Here is a 23,480-nt window from a genome sequence, read left to right as displayed (position 1 = left end):
TTGTACATGTTTTCACTGTAAAGACAATGGCACTTAAATACCTAATATGACTGGAATAACTGTTTTCAATGATTTGTTTTGACATCATGTGGAAATCAAAGACCTTAATGTGTTTGACTGTCTTAAGACCAGTGGGCCATGCACACTGAGGATGATCACAGAACACCTGAGGATAATAATGATGATGAATTAAGATGGCACAACACAAAATCAAAGGATGATTATTTCTCATGACAATTTTGGTCATAGGGTCTTTATAAAATACTCTGAACTTCAAGGTAGCAAAAATAGTTATATGTGTGCAAGCAGGTACTCCGTTTCCTCTGACACATGCAATAAAACAACAGAGGGATTTCCACTTTCTACTTTTCTTTGGGAAAAAAAAAAAAAAATAGACATGGCCAGCTCAGTGACGCAAGCAAAGGATGGAAGAAACCAGCAGCTTCCATCCGCCATTGGGACAACTGATAAAATGTCTGAAGTGTTTGAAGACTGGCAACTGCTGAGATGTATGTTGCCAAGCATTTTTCTTTATAACCTGTAACCTCATATATATTTTAATAAGAAATCTGAGATGCATGTTTCTAACTCATTTGCACTTAACTCATTAAAATTTAGTTTGTACTAACTATCCTTGGCTATCCAGGCCTTCAAAAGTCATCCCAGTCCTTTATCTTCAAAGCAGAAAACTCACATTTTATCACCAATAAATAAAACTTTGTCCAGAGAGTAGGAATTTGATTCTAAACTCTGTACTCAGGAAGTTCAAATTTATTTGAAAATCAGGAAACCTAACTCTCAAATTCTTCTGATCCTAAACAAAATGTCCTTCAACACTTCCTTTCTAAGGTAAAAAGTACAGCAAAATGAAAAGATGTATCTGTTTTTATGGATTTCTTTCATTTTCTAAGGCATGCATTCTAATCAGCAATGTGCAAAACAACTTGCACAGAAAATAAGATTTGGCTCTTTTCCTGCTAAGAATGAGGCTGAACACAACTGATTGGTGCTACTGCTATCTGTGGGATCATTACGAAAAATTCCCTCCGCAGTTCCTATGTACAGAGTTGGCCAAATCCACAGCTAGCCGCAAGGAGCAGCTGCAAGGGTCTTGCGTGGATGTGGGAGGCAAGAGACCTCTCTGAGAGGTCTGCACTCCCTCTGTCATCTCATACTATATCCCCTTCAGGCCAAGGACTTAGCTTTTTTTTTCCTTTCTCTTCTCTTTGTTCCAAAGGTGAAAAAGTTGTCGATCCTGGCCAGGAATCTTGAATTCATTGAAAACCTTTAGGTATTTATTCTTTTACTGTCTCTTCCCTCCCTTGCCCTGCATTTCACTTTGAACGTTTAAGTGAAGAAATCCTTGCGGACGTCTGCTGCGAACAGTAAAACAGAGCTCACTGTTGTCTTTGAAGGCCATTCATCGTGACAGAGGCAGGAGAAGGAGTGGATAAAGCAATGGCTTCTCTGGAGGTTGTGTTCAAATCTTACCTGATGCCAATTTTGTGATCTTTGGCAAATTATCTAAGTTTTCTGTATCTCGGTTCTTGCCAAAAACATTCTTGTGGTGCTGAGTTCAAAGGGTCTTTAGAAGTATCATGTAAGTTATTAAATATAGACCATTTAGGATAAAGCAAAAATGCCTGTTCATACGACTGCAATAAATATTTGCTATAATGTTATTAGAGGAAAATACCCCACAATTAAGTGTTTGATTATTTCTCAGCCATTGTCAATTATTAACCTTTGGGGGCAGCCTTGTGTTATATGCCTGTAAGTTCTGGTTCACTTTTTTTTTTTTTTTCCAAATTTACCTTTTGAAAGACATTTTCTGATATTCTTTCCTCTTTTTCCAATAAGTGAAAATGTTCTTCAGAAAATATATTATAGTAATATATTAAAATATAACTATATTAAAACATAATCAATCCTAAACTTTGTACTTAGTGTGTTCATATTTATTTGGAAGTCAGGAACCTAAAGCTCAAATTTTTCCAATTCTGGAATTTAGTCTTCTGGGGTTTAGTTATTCTTAAAACTTAGTCCCAATCCTCATATTCATCGTACTGTTTCACGTTGTGTGTACATATTTGTATATATAAGTATCCATATATATTTTGTATATATAGGGGTATATATTATATATACATTGATGTATTTTCTTTTTCTAAAATTTTTAAAAAATGTTTTATTTATTTATTTGACAGAGAGCTCAAGTAGGCAGAATGGCAGGCAGAGGGAGAGGGAGAAGCAGGCTCCCTGCAGAGCAGGGAGCCCAATGCGGGACTTGATCTCAGGACTCTGGGATCATGACCTGAGCTGAAGACAGCTGCTTAACCAACTGAGCCACCCAGGAGCCCCAATATAATTACGTAATTTCAATCTAAGTTCAAAACAGTCACATTCATACTCGAATTGATTTATTTTTATGTATTCTCACTAGTATCTTTTGTGATTCTGCAATGCCCTTTCAAGGTCTATGATAAAATATTCATTCATGCAACCAGTATTTATTGAGCACGTGCTATGTGCCAGGCACCATAGGATATAGTAGTAGAGAGCACGAAGTCCCTGCAACATACATTTTTGAGGAATAGGCTTATGGATTATGTACTAAAATAAATTGTTTTGAAATAAAGTAATGCAATGTGTATTTCTGTGGTCAATCTTAAATTATCCATATGGATCTTTTCTCTCAACATTTTTTGCCTTAAAACCTGGGGAATATGAGTTATTTGACAATGCTTAGTCCGTCCTTCCTGGATTATTAAAAACTCTAAGATGATCATATTTTCCCAAAGATCCTGTCACTCAGCATCATTCACTAGTGGAGAAGCTGCTAATTTCTTTCTTTCTTTTCTTTTTTTTTTTTTTTTTTGGTCTTCTTCAAGATTCTATAGCAGGCCATATCAACCCTCTTCTGCAAGCATTTATCAACTCTCTGCTGTTAGCATCTGGTGAGTTGTAGGGTGTACTAAGAAATTTATGTGTATGGCTTTATCCTGTCTTTTAGAGCTGAACTGAGAAATATCCTTTGTTAGCTTTAGCAAAGTCTTGTCTGTCGGCTAACATAGTTTATGCGTGGGAAAAGGGATCGGAGTTTCTACCACAACAGATTCTTTTTGCAGAAGGTTAGGTCACATTTTTACATAGCTTTTATATTACACACTAAATGTGGAAATTGTGTTGAAAGAAAAGTAAGGTAAGGAAAGGAATGTAAAATAATACCGTGTTTTGTTTTGTTTTGTCAGCAACCTTTAGTAATTGTAGTTTCGAATAGACTTTTAGAAATAGTTATTTGAAGAATGTTAATTTAGTACCAAAGACCATGTTTTTTTTGAATGTAGCATTTGCTTTGAATGTGAAGATCTAAAAGTTATTCATTGTCAGTATTTTGGAGTCAGAGGTTTTATGCATATTTGTTTTTATAGACAATAAATCCATATTAACAAAAACATGCACTGAATGAGATTGCATTTTCAATTGTTAAATAGCAGATAAAACTTTTATGTTTAAAAGAAACTGATTCCTTTCTTTGGGCTCAGGAGGGCACAGTGGGAACTGTTTTAGAGGATTAAAAATATTTCCTATAATCATTTCTTAACTTTGTCCCTCCCACTACTGAAGTATACAGATTTTTCATAATATTCTTCATATAGAGGGAAACCTAAGGAGAAAACTTACAAATTTTCCTAAGGTCAATGACATCATAGAGCAAAGACATTTCTGGCTTATAAATCTGTGCTGACAAATCACTTCTATTTAACGATTAATTAAAGGGTGGTTGCATAAAAGATGTATGTGGCAATTTGACCTTGAAATATGTTTTGGTCTCAGAAGAAATATGTAATAAAACATGAAAATTATTCAATATTTAAATTGGATGGAAAACTTGCTGGCTTTCTGGTAAGGTAGGAATAAGTACATATACTTCTGGGACAGGAAGTATAAAACATGTATCTATTTCTATTGATGCAAATGGCTTTCTCAGCCCCCACACCTCCTCTCCACTCTACAATGTACTATGAATTACAACCCATGCACTGAAAAATGATATTACTACTTTAGCCACAGTAAGTACACAGAAAACAGAGTCACAGAACCAGAAGAAAATGTGAGAGACATTCTTATCTAGACCCACAACTGCAGGGACAAGCTTAAGTAAGCTCTTTTACATAAAATAGCTTTATATTCTCTTCTTGAAGATGTCCACAACCAGAAATGCACAATCCTCCCTAGAAGCACTTGATTCCTGGAGACTCCTTCTGAAGTCACTTCCCCGTCCTCCAATAACTCCATCACATGTTGTATTTTGTCTTTGAAACTGGTTATGATATGAAATTGTGTTATTTGTTGTTTATTCTTTTGTGGAGGGTCTCCTTCAATAGATGCACGTTCTATTCTGTCTTGCTTATTTCTCTAACAGTTGATCCTTAACAGTTACTTATTAAAAATATGTTACACTGATAGAAAGATGTTAAGAAGTTAGGGTATTAGGAAATAAGAAAGAAAGATCAAAATATTATTTTGACCTTATGCCTAGCTGAAATACCTTCTGCTTTCAATTAAGCTCATCTCCTGTTCAGTCTTTGGCAGATAAGGGTGGCAATGCTACCACATTCTCCAACCAAATTCCCTCTATGTACTTGCGTAAAACTATTTAGGACTGTTAGTGGCAATCAATCTTATTTTATCCTTAATTTCTCCCGGAAGAAACAAAGGAAAATATATATAAATAAACAAGATGAAACAAAACTTTAATTGGTGATGACAGAAAACTATGAATTATTAGTTTCAAAGAGTATAAAATCTTATTGCTTAAAAGAAACTATTTTAAATAGCAGCAAGTTCAAATATAAATTAAAAAAAAAAGAAAGGAAAAATCATTAGATGAAGAAAATGGTTCTAAGGGAAAATATGACAGAATAAGTATTGGTGGTGGGGAGTAGCTAAGTAGGATATAAGTTCCAGGCAATACTCAAGTTACCTGGACTGTCACTGACATTCATTCTTACGTTCTCCAGTTCTTAGCTATCTAAATTCCACATTTTAGCTTTGCAGAGTGAACAGATTTGCAAGGCCTGGATTCTTTCAAAAGGATATTTGATAGGGTAATGGCGTTTATTACAAAAACACATTGACTTAGACTATTTCAGTCCAAGCAATAAGTGGAAATTTTCTCTCCCCAACATATGTGTTTATTGGTGAGTAAGAAGCAGGTCCAAGAACGATTATGGATGAAAGAACATGACAAAGTTCAATCATTTGAAGCAGAAATAAAATCATAAATCTGAGCAATGAAGGTTTCTCATCAATAACCAAGAGGTGCATTCTCCTCTTTGCTTTTTTGCTCTATATTTTCATTATTATGACAGAAATATGAACATATTGGAATGCTCTTCTAAGGCAAAATTTGAAAGATTTTACTTCATGCATTGCATTTATTTGGTAAGAAAAACTATCTGTAGAAATAGATGTGGATAAATTGAAGCATATTTCAATATTAAAACGAGCAGGAAACTAGACACTCAAAGTCCTTTTGTCTCTGTATAAACCTGCTGACAATTCCATTTATGGGATCAGGGAGGCAATGAAAAGAAAACTTTTCTTTCAGGAAAAAACGTTTAAAACCTATCCTTTGGGTATGATTTTTGGAAAACATTCTAAATTTGTAACAACTGTGTTGGGGGGAGGGGATCATAAAATTTCATATAGAGGACTTTTACCTATTTGATGAGGTTAAATGTGATTTCAAAATACCATTTTAAAGTATAGGGAGAAGTATATGATAGAGGATAAATCACAACAGATTGGCTTTGATAATACTAGGGCTGGTCTCATGTTGAAAAGATACTGATATAAGCATCGTGGTCAATGGGATGTGATTTGGTGGTGGTAGTAATAGAGGACATGTGGATGGGATGCAGGTGGAAAGATTTCTTCAAAATCACCTCTCCATATTCTTCTATGCTCTGTTAACTGATGAGAAAATATCAACCTAATGATACATTTCATTGGCTACAAAATTTGAAAGTGATTTCAAGGGTTACAAGTTGCTTATTCATTCATTAATGCACTGTATTTTTAATTGAGTTCCTATGTGCTGCATCTATTGTGCTAGATGTTAAATACAAAATGGTGAGCATTAATTTGCTTTTATTTCCTTGTGTACAAAGTGGAGATTAGAGTTTCTCTCCCTGATTATCTCACAGAGCTGGTTTCGAGCTCAAGCGAGATAGTACAATCTATGCAATAACATATAAAAACACATAATAATAATAATGGTAGTAATATCACATTTCAGGAAGAAAATACTCAATTTTGAGATTTTTTTTTCCTTACTGCCATTAAAATATGCTCTGTTGTAGATTAATACAGAAGGAGAATCAGAACAGCTGATGGTGGGAGTGACTGCTATTCCATTAAGAGAGGGAAAGAATTCTGAAACTGTGAGAGCAGAAACACTGGAAAGAAAGTTTCCTTTACAGTTTTGTTTGGTGCCAACTCCTTTCTTGCCAGAGCTTATAACATACTTGAGCTACACTGCTTGCCATTGGGTTTTAGCTTAGTGTTTCTCAAACTCCAATTAGTCATGTATCAACTTCACAGATTTTTCCTATTATCCAATTATAACTTTTATTAATATTTAATTAATATTTTTCTTTAAATCAATAATGTGTTATATACCAAATATTGTGAATAGTTTAAAAACACAAAGATTAAATAACACCTTTAAGGAAGGAACCAGTACTGCTTACTATAATAAAAGGTAGATATACAACCCAATAAAATTAGAACAAAATCACTTTATTTAATTCTAGGTAGGTTCCATTGTCTAACCAAGGCCCTGAGCCTGAGGCCAAATGGTTTGCTCCTTCTTTGCTATGAAGGTTATTGAGTAAGTGCTAAAGAATATTACAGATATGCTAGCACCAAACTGAGAACTTCCCTTTGACACAATCAGAAGGCTGGAAAGATAATAAAAAGTTCAAAAAAGATTAACCTTCTTACTCAGTGATAGAATATTATTTAATGATATTTCTTATAAGGGCGCCTGGGTGGCTCAGTGGGTTAAAGCCTCTGCCTTCGGCTCAGGTCATGATCCCAGGGTCCTGGGATCGAGCCCTGCATTGGGCTTTCTGCTCAGCGGGGAGCCTGCTTCCTCCTCTCTCTCTGCCTGCCTCTGCTTACTTGTGATCTCTCTCTGTCAAATAAATAAATAAAATCTTTAAAAAAATGATATTTCTTATAGTACCTCAAATGTCTTGCGGAAGTCAATACCATATAACGCAAAGCCCTAGTGTAGCTGGTCTGAATTTTATGACTTTAGATCTAACTATATACCTCTTTATTCTTCTTATTTCATTTCAACAGAGTGGCCAATGAATTCTACTACACAGTTGCAAAACACTTTGTAAGGAGGATTACCCATCCCCCCAACCCCACAGGCTGAATTCCCAAATTGTTGTTCATTCCACTATGGGTATCATTATGATTATTTAGAAGGCAGAATAACTGGCACTTTAAGAAGCTAAAGAATGTATTCAGAACCAAGCCTGGCATGCCCCTTCTGTAGACACTGGGGGAGGAGGCAAACTTATAAATATGCTAGCAATGTCTTGCACAAGAGCACATGGTAGATTAGTGGACAGAACAAAATGATCTCTAGGGTCTTGCTCTTAAGTTTCCTGACCAGAAGATCACAGTCCTTTCTCAAAGATAAGAAACTTCAAGCCTCAAACCAATGAAACATAACTTAGAGAATGGCCCCATAGGACTTACCTCCTGTTAGCATGAGGGCACATTTGCACATACAGTTGTCATTATCTGCATCTTTAGTGCTGAAATCAGCACCATGTAAGATCAGGCTGCTCTGTTTTCCTGCAGTCCCAGTGTGACCCTTTAAATACAACCTGAAGTTTTAAAAAAAAAAAAAAAAGGAAAAGATAAGCCATTCAACAGAATAACAGAACCCAGAAGACCAGTTTGTTGAATTTTTGCCTTTTTCATAATTTTCTCCCTTCTTTGTACTCAACCCTTCTAACAAACTACTATAAGACCTGAGAAAGAAAGAGAGAGAGAGAGAGAGAGGAAGGAAGGAAGGAAGGAAGGAGGAAAGAAAGAAGGGAAGAAAGAGAGAGAAGGCAAGAAAGGACTCTAAATCCTAGTAAAATTCTCTATGGCTTGTGTGCTTGGTGTTTGTTTCATAATGCATATACAAATTCATATGGTTCTCTGATAGTGTACGATCCACAAAAGGAAAATGGGTTTATTTTATTACCACGGGTATTAACCTCCAAAGAGAAAATACAATACCTTGTAGAGTGTCATTACAGCATATAATTATGTTAATATTGAGTAGTGATGATGTCATAAACATTACTCTTAATAGCAATACTAATTCTCATTGATTGAAGACTTGCTCTGTGCCAAACACTCTGCTAAATTCTTTGTAGTTATTATTTAATTTAATTTTATATTAAATTTGTCATCTAGGCATCAATATACCAATTTAGTATGCTAAGATTTGAAGGAGATAAATAAGCTGGAATTTGGCTGTTTGACTTTAAAATCCAAGTTCTTAATCAGTATACATTCTCTGAGCAAATGTTTGTTGAGCATATATTATACAACAGAAATTGTTCTAAGTACTTAAGATATATCAGACAAAGAGCCATGCCCATAAGGGGCTTACATTCTAGTTTATCCCTAAAATTATGTTCAAAATGCCACTTGTTTAATCTCAACTATGGCATTCTTCAAAGAACTTAACCTACCTTACTCTCTAGAAACATTTCTTACATAAAATTTACATTAACCTGGATCACAGGCTCTCCAACAGTTGCACATATAGAAAATAATCTGGTTATTTGTGGAAAAGGCCTTTTCACTAGGCCTAGGAATTTATATTCTCAATTAGTATCTCATACTACTCTTTGCATATTGAAGAATTCTGGTCTAGAATTTAAAAACTAGTGGACAAATCATGATCAATGCCTACAGTAGTTCCCTGATGTCTGGTCACTTCTTATTGATCCTATACTCTGCTTCCACATCCATCTGGATACTTCGAACAAATGCAAACTTGCTCAGGTCCTTCAGTGGCTCCTCAGGAGTCAGAATAACTAAACTAAGGTTGTCAGAAGTGTTACTTTGATATTCAAGGCCTTCTCTGGTTGAGACTCTATCCTTCTTTTTAATTCTACCTAACATGGTTCATCTGTTCTTATTCATCAAAATCATCCAGCAATATTCCTTTCATATCCATGTATATTACCACTTCTGTGCCCAAGTCTTATTTATGAATCTTATCCATCCACAAAATAGTTAGTATCTTTGTATGAGGGAGACACTACTAGGACCTGGGCCAGCTCTGAACAAATTTTACATCATTATTAAATATAAATAATACAGGCCAATTCATATTTGGATTTTATTTTTACACATATATATTTGACTTGTGTTTGCACCTAAGTATATGTAAAGGTTCCCCTATTATTTTGTGAAGTTGGTATTAGTTTAAGCAAATAACAGTACTATTGTATGCTCTGCCAAAACATTTTACAGATAATCTGCAGAGATTTTTGAGTCAGAGCAAAATATACAATTAAGTCCTTCTCAGGTTTTGCTGTTTTTCAATGATTAATAGAACCTGTGGTTAACAGTAAGTTGAAGGAAACCTCTAAAGCTAAATTATCATACACAAGCTTGTATTTTAAGACTCTGAGAGGCAGGCTAAAAGTCACTGGTGATAGAAAATTGTAGAATTTTTGTGTGGATTTACATTTCAGGTTACAGGCAGCCCACATGTGGGTGGGTTTTATCAGGGAAAAGAAAGATGGGAGGTCACCAATGGGAACCTGGGACAAGTTACCTGGGTGAATTTACAACCTTCCAGATTTGACCACTTTCTCAGCCTTTCAGAGATAGACACACACTTGCAAAGCTAAGGAGGCTTTTTGTCAGTTCTTCATTTACAGTCAAAAGTGAGACACTGTGGGGTCCAGGATCAGGTCTTCTTAGAAAGAGCTTCACACAGAAAGCCAAATTGTAATTGGAAAGTTGCTTGTTTGGTGAACACAGAATCAGTTGGGGGAAGAAGATGAACAATTCCAAAATTAAATAGCTGTGAGTCTGCAGGCTTGAAATCTCCACTCCTATGGGGCTGGCTAAGTTTAGCCCACCAGGTGCTCTTGGATGAGCAATGCTTATTCCAACTCTGATTCTTGGCTTCTCTATGATTTGTGATGACTTTCCTTATTTTTTTCAAAAGGTAAGTCAAACCATTATCTCTATAGCAGCTTTAAGCTCACTGATGAGGAGAGAGATTCCAGAACACATTGTTTTCTACAGCTTCATTTTCAGCACAAATGTTCAGTTGATATTAAGTGAGTGACTACTATGTGGTGGATATATTTCATACTTTTATGCTTTCACAAGAGGGTTATCGCTTAAGCCTTATAGTTTACAATGGTTTCTTTGTGTTACCATGTTACCATACCCAAATACAACTTTAGAAAATAGAGAAAAGCATAAGGAAGAAAATAAAAAGCAACCCAAATCTCATCTCTGAATACAACTACTTTTGACATTATGGTGTATATGCACTTAGTCTTGTCCTTGTTTTTTCCCCACTCCAAATTGAAAATATTATCTAATATTACCCATTTTTAAGTATATATATTTTTAAGTATAATGTCTGATCATATTCCTATAAAATTTTTGAACAATGCACAGGAAGTTGCCCACAGGTCTGTCTCCTCTATCTCTTTAGAAGTGATAACTTACATGAGTTTTGCATCTTTCAAAACAATTTGTCTTCATGTATAAATACAAATGAAAATGAGATCATACTCAACATATTTCTTTATACCATGCTTTCCATACGTAATTGTATGACCATTTTTCCATGCCACTTCTTATTCTTCTCCAACATCATTTGGAAGTTACTGTATGACTATATCATCAATTGTTACAAGTTTAAGGGTGCTTTCATATATCTCTAAGTATGTATGCAAGAATGTAGAAAGAAGTGTAGAATAAACATCAACAACATCTTTTCCTGAACTTTACCTCTATGCTCTTCATTATTGCTCTATGTTATAGTTTGTAAGTAAGAAGAGACATTTTTCCAGATCCTTTTAATCAACATTAGAAGCTCAGTCTTCTAGTTCTGGCAGCTCTTCTCTGAGTTATTACAGAAGCCTGACAACTGGTCTCACTGCCTTAAGTCTTGCTCCTTCCCTTTTGACCTAAAATCCATGCTCCAAAGTGGCTCATTCAAAAACCTGTATCTCATTGTTCCTCTACTATGGTTAAAATCCCTCAGTTGTTCTCCCAACACATGAGAGATAAAGTCCAGATTCCTTACTGTGATTTACAAGGACTTTGAAGATCTTGCCCTCCTTTACTGTTTCCCACACCACCCAACCACTCACGATTCTCATTGCTTATTTCCTGTCCATGTATCTAATAGTCCAGGCTTATCAATTACTTGTTCCCTTAAAACAACACACTCTCATTTCTCTGTATATCTGCATATGCTGTCCCCATTCCTGGAAGGACCATTGTGCAATATATACATATATTAAGCCATTGTGTTGTACACCTGAAGCTAACATAATGTTATATGTTAACTATATCTCAATGAAAAAGAAACAAAAGTAGAAAAGACCAATATTTAAAGGACTTTCACTGTACAAGACTGAGTAGAACTTGTAATTTACATACAGAGTATTCATTTCCCCTGAGTCTATATCCTTAGCATGTCATAGGGGAGCTGCTCATGCTCTTCTAGGGAAGAGGCACCCATGGATAGTCATTTTCTATGAAATTGAAATAGGGGGAATAGAGATGGTGTTTCATAAAAAATAATTTTTCTCACACTATTTTAAGAAATGTACAAATGAGGACAACTATGCTTCTGTGGAATCCCACAAAGATTTTGGGAGCAATTATGTAGTCAAAGATAGGTCATCTGAATAGTCAAAGGGCTCATTCTTTCTTAGGAATTATTTAGCTAGTACAGAGTAGCAATTATTGACCAAAAGCCAACAATTCTAGCAGGTTATTTGATAAAGGCAAACTAAGAACTGGCCATTCACTAATGCCAAGTATTTTTTCTAATTAGATAAGAAAATTTATTTGAATTGAGAACGACTATTTACATAGTCGTTCTAATTTCTAATGTCTTTACTTTAATTATCTATGGCTTCCTCTATTCTGCTAATGAAACTTCACTTTAAAAAAGAAAAGTTGATATACAGAAGGGCAAAAGTTGGCCTTGCATCTGAATATGGCAAAAGGAAACTTGAAGTGTGAGTCATCAGAGAAAATACTGCCCCAAAATAACACCACGGGAATCCTGGACATCTATTTCTTGTGTTCAGCTCATATAGATGCAGCTTGCATGAAGGATGATGTGTTGGGAGATAAAAACCAAACGTTATTCCAGAGTAAAGTATTTGGCTTAGGGACAGAAATATGGAAGATTTAAAAAAAACCCAACCAAACAAACAAAACCTCCAAATAAGACAAAAACTCCAAAGAAGATGTGATCAAAAAGGCAGCCGCAAAGTAAAATCATGGTATTCATCCTTTCAAACCCATTTTTCCTAATTAATGAGGATAAAAATCCCACATCTTCTTGCATGATTTGGTCATTGTCTATAAAGAATGTCAGCCATTATGATCTTTTCAATTAGCATCTTTAGGAAAAATGAAACAGATAAGTGCATGTTGAAATTGGTCAAGATTCCCTAGTCATCCTCAAAGAAAATATAGTTATTCTTTTTTTTTTCACTTACAAAAATTTATATAACCAGAGAGGCCAAATCATATTTCTTAATAAATGTAGGACAATTGTGAGTTCTTTTATGAAAGAACAGACTTCAAAATGCTGATCCCCTATGAATCATCACAAGTGATTCTATAACTTCTTTAAAATAGGCAGTCCAGGGTCGTGAGTCTGGTTTCTAATTTTGTCTACTTACGAGACTGCCATACTTCTCACCATTTTTACATCTTTACTGTATTTAGGGAAGCAAGAGTCTCTTTCATTACCCAAGGCAGTGGGAGTTGTATGTATGACAAATTGAAGTTTGGCCTTGGCTCTTTTAAACAGTAGAAAGACTCTCAGATATCTGAACTTTAAGGTCTTTCAGACTGACAAGCTGAGGAGATCTCATACAGCAGATTTCCATTCTGGCTCTGAGCTCTCTCCCTGCCACCATATGGAACTAGTTTGTCTTTCTCACAATCACTTGAAGAAAATACAAAATGACCCCCATGGTTTTCTTTCAAAGCCTAGTAGCAATGACTCAATCTGACAGAGTTTCCCCACACGGCTGTCTCTTGGTTGCTGCTGCTCCAGGGTTGACTCTGCTCTAACCGCCCTCCCTTCCTTTTCAAAAGAGCTGGGCACCATCAGCAAAGAGGGCTAGCAGAACATGTCTTTTAGAACTGAGTTTAAATCATACAGGTGGCACCTTCTGCTGAAAATAAAGATAATTTTCTCTTGTCAAACCACATATAGACAAAAGACTTCTAGACTTTCAGCAAAATTAAGCATTTGTTTGGTGCTATAAAGGCATCATTGGGAAATATACAAATAATTAGTATTGTTGGAAAGAGGGTAATAGAAAAATTCAGGAGGTGCTAAACTCCTCAAAAATTTTAGAGGAAGAGACTAGCTTTGGAGGCTGTGGAGAACATGGACCCTTGGAGACGGATGAAGAGGATATTTTCAATTAAAAGGTTATGAAATCCACAGCACAATTACGTTTTGAGGTTATCTAACATAAAAAAAAAAAAAAAAAAAAAACAAACCCAGATAAGAAAGAAAAGGGTTTCCATCAGTCATTTGAATGTTCTGGGAATGCCAAGTAAAAAAGCAGGCAATGAACTTATTTGGATACTAAGAATTTGAGATAGATTTTTAGTCCTTTTATTGTATTAGTATTTGAAGCTGAAATTCTTTATGTTTAAAATGTCCTGTTTGTTTGTATGCAGAGTTCTAGAGGAAACTACTAAGATTGGAAGACTTGAGATAAAGAAAAGAATATAAATTTATTTTAGAGGAGACTTGAGTCCTATATTGGACTTTGCTAATATACTAAAATTATCTTTAGCTAAATAATATTTTCTATATTTTTTTCAGAATAACATCTTTGACACAAACATTTTGCTCTCTATAGTTCAGGATTGCCCAAGTGCATCTTTTTCTTTTAAATGAACACAGCTTTACTGATTTGGTCCCTTTCTCCCTATCTTCACAAGTCCAAAATGAACCATCCTTCAAGGCAATCCCAAATATTACACAGGAAGCCTCCTCTCTTCTTTCTCCTCTAACTTGTCATTGCACAGATAAATTGCTTCTCTTGTTGCACATCTCAATTTGCCTATTATTATTTATATATGTACTATTATTTATATATGTGCTTCTTTTTATTATCATTATTTATATATGTGCTTCTTTTTATTATCATTATTTATATATGTGCTTTTCCTTCCTTACCATATTGTCAGTCCTAATAAGTATGTATTCACATCTGTCATCTTTGTAAACTCCGTATTTTATATACAAAATAGACATTCAATAAATATTACTGAGTCAATTATGAACTAAGAGTTAAAATTGTTTAGAATTCAAGTTTGACTCATCTCAAGAGATGGCTTATATGTAATACCATTTTAACTTTATAATTGAGTTTCATAATTCAAGCCCCATGTACATTTTTTTTCTGATTTGAAATCAGAAAGGTCTACCTTATTTTGAGCCCAGATGCCTGAATAATGATCTTTTAGTTTAAATGTTTATTCTTTATAAATTAAAATTCCAATCTTTTGAGAATCCTGTTTCTCTTGCCATATAGTAGGGTACTTTATTGGCTGAATCCAGCATGTGATCTTTTTTCCCTTTCTTTACCCATAATCGATACTGGGAAAAATCCTTGAAAAGACCACCCAGACAACTCATCCTGTAAATCCCATCCTTCCTCCCCAAAAGTTTCTTCATCACATTCTCTTCCTGAATTGGTGTCATTTGTTCTCAGCCAACATTGGATCATTGAGGAATCAGCAGAATTTCTGTATATTGAACTAGCCATTATGCTAAGAAGGAGTGCATTATCTTACTTACGTTTTTGCTTCAGATGCCCTAAGGTAGATATGTTATTCATTTCTTTTAAGATTTTATTTATTTATTTGACAGACAGAGATCACAAGTAGGCAGAAAGGCAGGCAGAGAGAGAAAGGGGAAAGCAGGCTCCCTGCTGAGCAGAAAGCCCGATCCTGATCCCGGGCTGGATCCCAGGACCCTGAGATCATGACCTGAGCTGAAGGCAGAGGCTTTAACCCACTGAGCCACCCAGGCACCCCAGTATTACTCATTTTTGAACATGTTTAGTGGATGATGTACAAGTGTGAAAAATGCTTGAGATAGTGATGGTCATGGGAATCTGTGCTGATTAAGAAAGATAAATTTCCAGTTACAGAAAATGCAGCTCAAATATGAGAAACTTCAGAAAATTGTCTCTCCCTTAATTTAGAAATATTAACGTAATGTAGGACTTTGTAAAATTGAGTTTATCAATCACCCAGGTCTCAAGCTCTTGACACTGGAAACATTGCTACCAGCTATCCCTGTTTCAAACTCAAGTAAAATACAGTTTTCAGTGTTTTTCAATGATGTGAAGATTGCCTGTATTCAAAGCTCATGAGAAATTCTTCCTCTAAAGAAAACAGAGAATTCACATACTATTATTTCTGTGCCTTTGCATAATGCTGAGAGTACACTCTATTCTGTGCATATAAAATAACTTTCATGAGATCTGTGGCAATTAAACCATACTTCCTTAAAGTTTAGAAATACACATTGTACTAATTCCCTAGTTTTAGTTCTAAATAAAATAAAGTCTTCTAGTATTCATCCCCTTTTCTAAGAATACATTAAAAAAAATGAGTGCCAAGATGAATTACATGGCACCAAGACCTCTGTAAAAAATACAAACGTTCCCTTAAACATATTTCAATTCCCTTGGTGTCACGTGTGGCTGACAGAGTCAGCTCACTGACTAGACACCATTCTGGTGACTAAAAGACCAGGTCTACGGCCATTTCAGAGAGTTTATTGTTTTGTTTTTTTACCAAAAATTAAGTCAAGACCTTGTTAAACTTGTGATTGAAATTGGTGATTTTTTTAGTATAAGCAAGTTCAAGGGAGGTAGATCTGTTCTCATTTTAATTTCTGTTTAAACAGCAGCAAGAAATTTTCTTTCCAGCATCCCCTAGGGGAAGACAGAAAGAGGGGAAAGGGTAAGTAGAATGTTGAAAACCATTGAGAGGCATTGTCTGAGGGTTTCTCTCCCCCCCCCCCCCGGAAATGAAATACTTTCTCTTGTTGTACTTGGATAATGTGTTGCTATAAGTTCTGCAAATAAGGCTTTAGTGTGCATAAGCAGATTCTTCAGTTGACCAAAATCATCACTGTGCTTATTGCTCTTCAAAATTAGTATAAGTTGGTGTCCTAGCTCCTTATCATGGAACATGGCCCTCTGTTTTCTGTAGCACAGTGAACTCCCACATACAGTTTACTTGCTATTGTCTAACAAGGCACTTCCTTCTTCCACTTCTGCAAGTCCACTGCTCCTCATTGCTGGAATCTCAAGACTTTTCTCTTTCTGTCATCATCCTCCATACTAGCCTCAGGAGCACCCAGTCATATTTCACAAATCCCCAAGGACATCCTCTATGAAGTCTTTCTGGTCCCCTTCAATCTCCTCCAGTGTATCCCACCCATCCCCAACCCCAGCTGAATAGACCACTTTTCTTTACTGCCCAACTAGAGCACAATTCTAAGTGTTCTTACACAAGACTTTGGATGTGGAGCTGAATCACACAGAAATATAAGCAAAATTTACTTTTTGTTTTGTTGTTGTTGTTGTTTTTTTTTTTTTTTTTTTCAGTTATTCTGGGGAGAGGATCCATAGTGCTATCATTTTTTTTAAAAGGACCACAATTCTTTGATTTAAAAAAAAAAATACATACCAAAACATACCAAAGCTGCAACTTTTGTTTTAAGTCAACTATGTCATGTTTTCTTCTGTCTTCTAAACTATTAGCATCACAGAACCAGAAAGCGTGGGATCTCCTTTTAGAGTCATGAAAGTGTTAGTTCTGCATCATCGTCACCTGGGTGTAGTTGGTAGAACTGAGACCTAGGTCCTATCCTAAGATCAGAATCTCTGGATATGGAACCCAGAAATCTGCACTTTAAACAAACACCCAAATTGACTATATGGACACTGAAGTATGGAAACAACTGAATCGTATTCGGGAAATATTGGCAACTTGATAAATGTTTCATGGCTAGCTGGCTGGACAAACAAACAAATGCAGACCCTGATTTCAAAATAATTATAACAACTTTTAAGAAAGTGGTTTTAGTGAAGTTATGTAGGTTAAAGCAAAATCATTATCTACTTAAGAAATAAAATAATTATGGATATTATACAATTGCGTGTTTGAAATTATTATATTTTTATTTTTTCAAGATTTATTTATTTTTTTATTTAAGAGAGAGAGAGATAGCAGTGGGAGGGGCAGAGGGAAAGGGAAAGAGACAATTCCAAGCAGACTCTGTGCGGAGCACGGAGCTTGACACATGGCTCCATCTTAGGACCCTGAGATCATGACCTGAGCCAAAATCAAGAGTCAGATTCTTCTGACTGAGCCACCCATGTGCCCCTAAAATTATTGTTTTTTAACAAGTCAAGGAAATACCTAATTAACACTTCTTACAGTCAGCACGTCTTCTAGATTAGGAGATGTCAAAGAAGCATACAACATTCAGATGTAATTCTTCTGCTAAGGATACAGGTGTAATTTAAGAATCAGATTATAAATAGGTATAAACTATTCACTGGATCTTTAATTGCATCTATTATTTTAAAGCAGAGTTCATTAAAATAATTAGTTTATAGCAATAATGTGACATCCAAATTTTTATATAATGACTTCTGATCTTTGTATTTAGAAAATTCTCTCTACCATTGATTATAAGGGTATGCAAGGGAAATGAAATTGTTTTTCATTGACAGCCTAAAAATGAATAAAATTAAAATCATTTATATACAGCTGTTTAGTTGAACTCCTAACTGAGCCACATAAGAAAAAAGCACTTTTGATTCTTTCACTAGAATAAACAGACCAGCATCAACACTGGCATTTGTGATGTTAGCACCAAGAGGCAAATCTAAGCACTTTGCAAATATTTTAAATATTTGGCTAAATATTTAATATTAAAGTTGAATGTTGTGATGCTACTACTAACATGGTATTTGTAGTTGATGCATTTAGTTTTGATATTGATTGATACTTGGCATAATTTTTTAAAATGGTTTTAAGATGTTTATGGTTGAAAAGGGTAAAGGCTCTTGAAAAAAGAAGTAAGTCATCTAGAAAGAAAAATTATTGTATAAATTAGAGGGTAATAAATATTTCATATTGTCATTGTGACAATTTTGAATTTTCTACTCAAAAAGTATAATTAAATAAATCTTGTAATTTTCATTAAACCCTCAGTTTGTTATTCATCCAAGATGAGTTCTATAAAATCAAGGTTTACTGTCACCTAGTGGCAGCTACCAAAATTGTAGGCAGAGAAACTAGTTCTCGGAGCCCACAGACTACTTATCAGTGACAACATAGCATCCTTTTCCAAGATCAGTTGGCCTAGGGAACAAGGTTTGTTGCCTATTTTATTAATATTTTACTTCATTTGCTTGATATCATACAATACAGAAATTCTTGCATATCATTTGCAGGTAAATAAAAAAAAATAGAAGAGATTGGAGTTGAATAGATCAGGGAGATAAATATCATCCAACCAACAATCCAAAAAATTAAAGGACTCAACAAACATCATAGTCTAAATGAAGTAATATAATTCCCATATTGGAGAAATTGTTTGAAAATACAAATAAAACCACTTAAACCTTGAATTTGCAATCCAGGCTAAAAATTCAAGAGGGTAGAAACTGCCAAGTGATTCCTTATATATTTTTTTTCTACCTTTATCAGTCCAGAACTGCTATAAAAAATAACTTTCCTCTTAGTATTTCAGCACATCTGCTACTGGTTCTATCCAGGACTATACAGCCCAGAGGATCACAGGAATGAAAAACATTTCACTAAAAAGAATAAAATAAGTTCTGCAATACCTACAAAAATGCAAGGCTTAAATTTATGTGGGAGACTCAAGAGAATTCTTTTCAATCTACACTAATTTGCTTTGTCCTTGTAATGCATACATAACATAGGAGTATTTCAATGATTGAGAAAACAAATAAAAAAAGGTTTTGGAATTGGAAAGAGTTCATCCTTATTTTCTCATTTTGCTTCTGAGGACCTGAGATGGAAAAGTGAAGTAACTTGTCCAAGGTCATTCAGAAAATAACTACAGATCCAAGTCTAGAATCATGGCTCTTGATTCCCAGTACGAGGTTTTACCCATTACATCAAACTCTTTCCCAATAAAGATGTTAGCCAAATGTATATTTTGTTAACTTTTGAAGAAGTATTTATTTAATATTTTTTAAATATTTAGATATTTAATGGCTAAGAAGATATTTCTTGGCTAAGTTATTTTCAATTTTTTAAAAAATGTGATTCAAACATTCCATTCATGTCTTCATGTGGAATCTCTTCAGAACAAGGCTTTAACATAGCCACAATCAGTTCTACCCTGAAGGTATTATTCCTCCCCAACAAATAATATGGAGATAATAAAATATGAAGAGTATTTCCAAATTGTGCATCGATATTGTGGTAAGATTATAGTGATAAGATGTACATTATAAATATTTAAAGGTTACAATTCATAGTTTACTGATAGAGATTTTTTTGTTGGTTCAGAGGGACTACCTTTAAGCTTGTCATTATACTACGTGTGATAAAGGATTTACTAATCTAGCTAATACCATAAAAATAAAGGAATTAACTTTAGGGAACAAACTATAACCAAGAATAGAAAAATATTAACATGCAAAAGGGGAAAAAAGAAAAAAATAACATGCAAAAACCCTTATCTAATAAAACATGTTCATTCAATAAACTATGCCTTTCTAATGAGGCTGAAAATTTTTTATATATTTTTTTCTTTTTTCTACTTTAAAGTAGTACAACTAAATTTTATCCAATCTTTCTTTTAGCTATAATAATACAATACAACATTTTTTAAACTATGCTCTAAAAATGTCTTAGGTGTTAGCAATGAAAAGTCCAAAGAGATATTGTAGTAGGTCCCCACAACCACTTCAACCAAAATAGATAAGATGTATGGGTTTTATACATTATGATATTTTGCAAGAATTTTCTTTATAAGATTACATATTTCATTGCAAAAACAAAAACAAAACCTTAAGTGAATTAAATTTAGCCCAACCAATAATGGGACAACTTGATTATTTGTGCATTTAGATGCGATAAAATGGCAAGTACAATCCCATTTATACAGCATTCTTGTCAAAAAGATATAATGTCAATCTCATCGGGAAAGAATGATAAGATAGTTTGAGAAGGGACATTTTTGAGGAAAACTGACCTGGATTGTTTAAAAATATTTATGGTAGTTATGTGGTAGACTATTTTAGATAAAAGGTGACTAAAGATATCACAGATATAATGAGTGAACCTGGACTGTGTCCTGAAGCCAAATTAATAAACAGACCAAAATACCAGTCAGTAAAAGCCTTCTGGGACAATGGGGTTTAGATTTCAATATAGAAATATAATTAAAATGTTTTATTGACACCAGTAAAAAATTTCTTGGGTGTGATGAAAATTGAATTAAAAATACGTAAATACTTTTCATAGGTGCATGGTATTTAAATTTGTCCAATACAAAGTATATTTACATACATTTTCTGATTGGATCCTTGTAACTAAATGGTGAAGATGATAGAAGAGAGGGCATTATTCTCTCTTAAAGATGAGAAAACTGAGTTATAAAAGTAGTAGGTGATTTACCCAAGGTATAGCTAGATTGTGCTACTGTCAACTTGATTAATCTGGGAACTATGTTCCCCAGAATTTCCTTCCTTGCATGGTTCCAAGTTAGAGTATGTCAAAAGAGGACTTTGTGTGAGATCCAGAAGGTAGAAGTGAAGCAGTATCCCAACTCAGACTATCAGTAGACATGGCATAATTGTCTGGCAGTTCTCAGCTTCTCCTTTTCCACCCTGCATCCAGCTTGCCTTCCCATGCTGTCAGTGGCTTCAGACCCACCAGATGCTTCATTGGTATCATAGCTACACAGAAGTAACATCTTTCCTTAGGTCCCCCACTTTGTGGTCCTCCTCTGATGTCTGGACATGCTTGGTTTCTTGGATTTCCCTGCAAGCTCCAACTGGTCTACTGCCATGCTGGGTTTCAAGCATTTATGATACTGAACTTTTTTTGATTTTCCACCTTCACCTTCCAGACCTTTACTTCCCCAGCTCAGCTCACAGTTATGTAAGGTGTAGTCTGTATAACAAATCTCTTATTTTCATAACGCTGATCATGGTTCCGTTTTTCTGAACACTGATACAACCAACTTGGTTTTATGGATTTTGAAGACACATTTTACTATTTAATAGCTTCCACATCTTCAGATTCCTATTCCAAAGCACTTTCCAGAATTTCATAACATCTCCCCAAACTCACAATTAATCTGGTTTTTTAAGCATTTATTGTGGTGGTCGTGGTGGTTGTGTATTTGCATTTTAACTCTGAGTATCAGGACCAAAAAGTTTTCATAGAAGTAATAGGTCACTGTAAGCCTAAACTGATGTTCCCAGGAGATTGATACTTCCTCCTACCAAAGTATTTATTAGAGAGATCAAAATTTAATCACTTATCAAAGAAACAAAGGGGCATAAAATAAAAAGGAATATATACATAAAGGTAATTCTATCCTAGAAAAAAATTTTTGAATTATAAAAGAGGTTTACAAATTATTTATAGGACAGAAAATTGAGAACGAGAGATACGATAATGCCCATGGACATTCAAATTATTAAAGACAGGATCAGAAGAAACAAATTTTATCTGTTAGAATATGTGCTTTGAATATACTTAATTCTAGAAAGTAACTTCTGGATTTCCCTTTATTGAGGGATGGTCAAATGATGGGCAGTTATGAGATCAAAGCTCAAATAACTTTTACTCGTATTAGTACATGGTAGCTTGTACCATGCCATGAAAACAAGGTATCTGGCGCATTCATGTGCTCACTGAATATTAGGTATTAACTATTATTTAATATTTCGGCTAACTTAGGTATATATCTTGAGTTTTGATTAAAAACGTTTCATAAACTTGAGAAGCTTAGTAGTAGAAGAAAAGGGCAACACACACAGTTATTTAATAAATACTTATTAATGACTTATAATAGAATGTGGATACTGGATAATTATCCACGGACTGCTGTGGACCTCCGGGGAGCACAAAACATCCAAACTGGCCTGACTGTGAGGGTGATGCATTTCTCTGGGAAATCAGTATACGGAGATTTATAGGGGAGGGCTCTCAGGATCAATCCCCAGGGCCGAGTGAGGAAAGCAGTACTGAACAGAGAGAGCATGGGTTCACACACAGTTACAGTAAAGACCTCAGCTAATCCCATGTGGAATTCTGGAGCTGGCATGGCCCTTCAGAATGGTCCCAAACTGGGGCAAGGGGTCCATTATATACTCCTATCTGACTAGTCACTGGATACAATGTGTCCGCAGGAAGAATGACTTTGGGTGATGTGACTTTCCTCAGCCACAGGCAATGCTCAGGCAGGGGACCCCAGCTACAAGCTGTAAAATAGCAATATTTCCAGAAGGTGAGAGAAGGAGGGCTGTTGTTCTGAAGGGAGATACAGCACACATCACAACACATACCATAATATGTACTGGGAAAAACTTCTTGGAATAAAGGAGAGTCTTAAAGATTTAGAAGATGTATCCAAAGTTGAGTTTATGTGTGGGGTATAGATATAACATAATAAAGATACAGAAGGTTTAGAGAAATTGCAAGTAGTTTCTATAACATAATAATGAGGGGGTATTTGGTCAGGTAAGGTTGTGGGAGAGTATATTAGTGATAGCTGAACACATACGTGGTAGGGTCAGGTCAGAAAGACTTTTAAGTGACCGACTTTAATCTATAGTTGCCTTTTTTGTTTGTTTGTTTGTTTTAAGAAAGGGTGATTTGGGGAGGAGGGCCAGAGGGAGAGGGAGAGAGACAAAATCTTAAGCAGGCTCCACACCCACATGGGGCTCAGTCTCATCACCCTGAGATCATCATCTGAGCCAAAATCAAGACTTGGATGCTTAACTGACTGAGCAACCAAGGCACCTCAACCTATAGACAGTTGAACATTGTTGAAATAGATGAATAAGAGCGGGGACCAAAGTCAGATTATCTTTTAGAAAAACCATCCCAACAACAGT

The 23,480-nt window shown here is 35.0% G+C and overlaps 1 protein-coding gene across 1 annotated transcript in view; it reads right to left on the bottom strand.

The window, feature by feature from the left end:
• Window positions 1–23,480, bottom strand: part of ANGPT1 (angiopoietin 1) — a 240,486-nt gene that overhangs the window by 6,476 nt on the left and 210,530 nt on the right. Inside the window, exon 8 of the mRNA XM_080801088.1 lies at window positions 7,783–7,913. Coding sequence (XP_080657214.1) covers window positions 7,783–7,913 — 131 coding nt within the window. The remainder of the gene's footprint in view (window positions 1–7,782; window positions 7,914–23,480) is intronic.

Source organism: Martes martes, assembly GCF_963455335.1.
Source record: "Martes martes genome assembly, chromosome: 4".
NCBI lineage: Eukaryota > Metazoa > Chordata > Mammalia > Carnivora > Mustelidae > Martes > Martes martes.
Note: the sequence above shows the minus strand (reverse complement) of the source record. Positions and strands in the feature narration are given on the sequence as shown.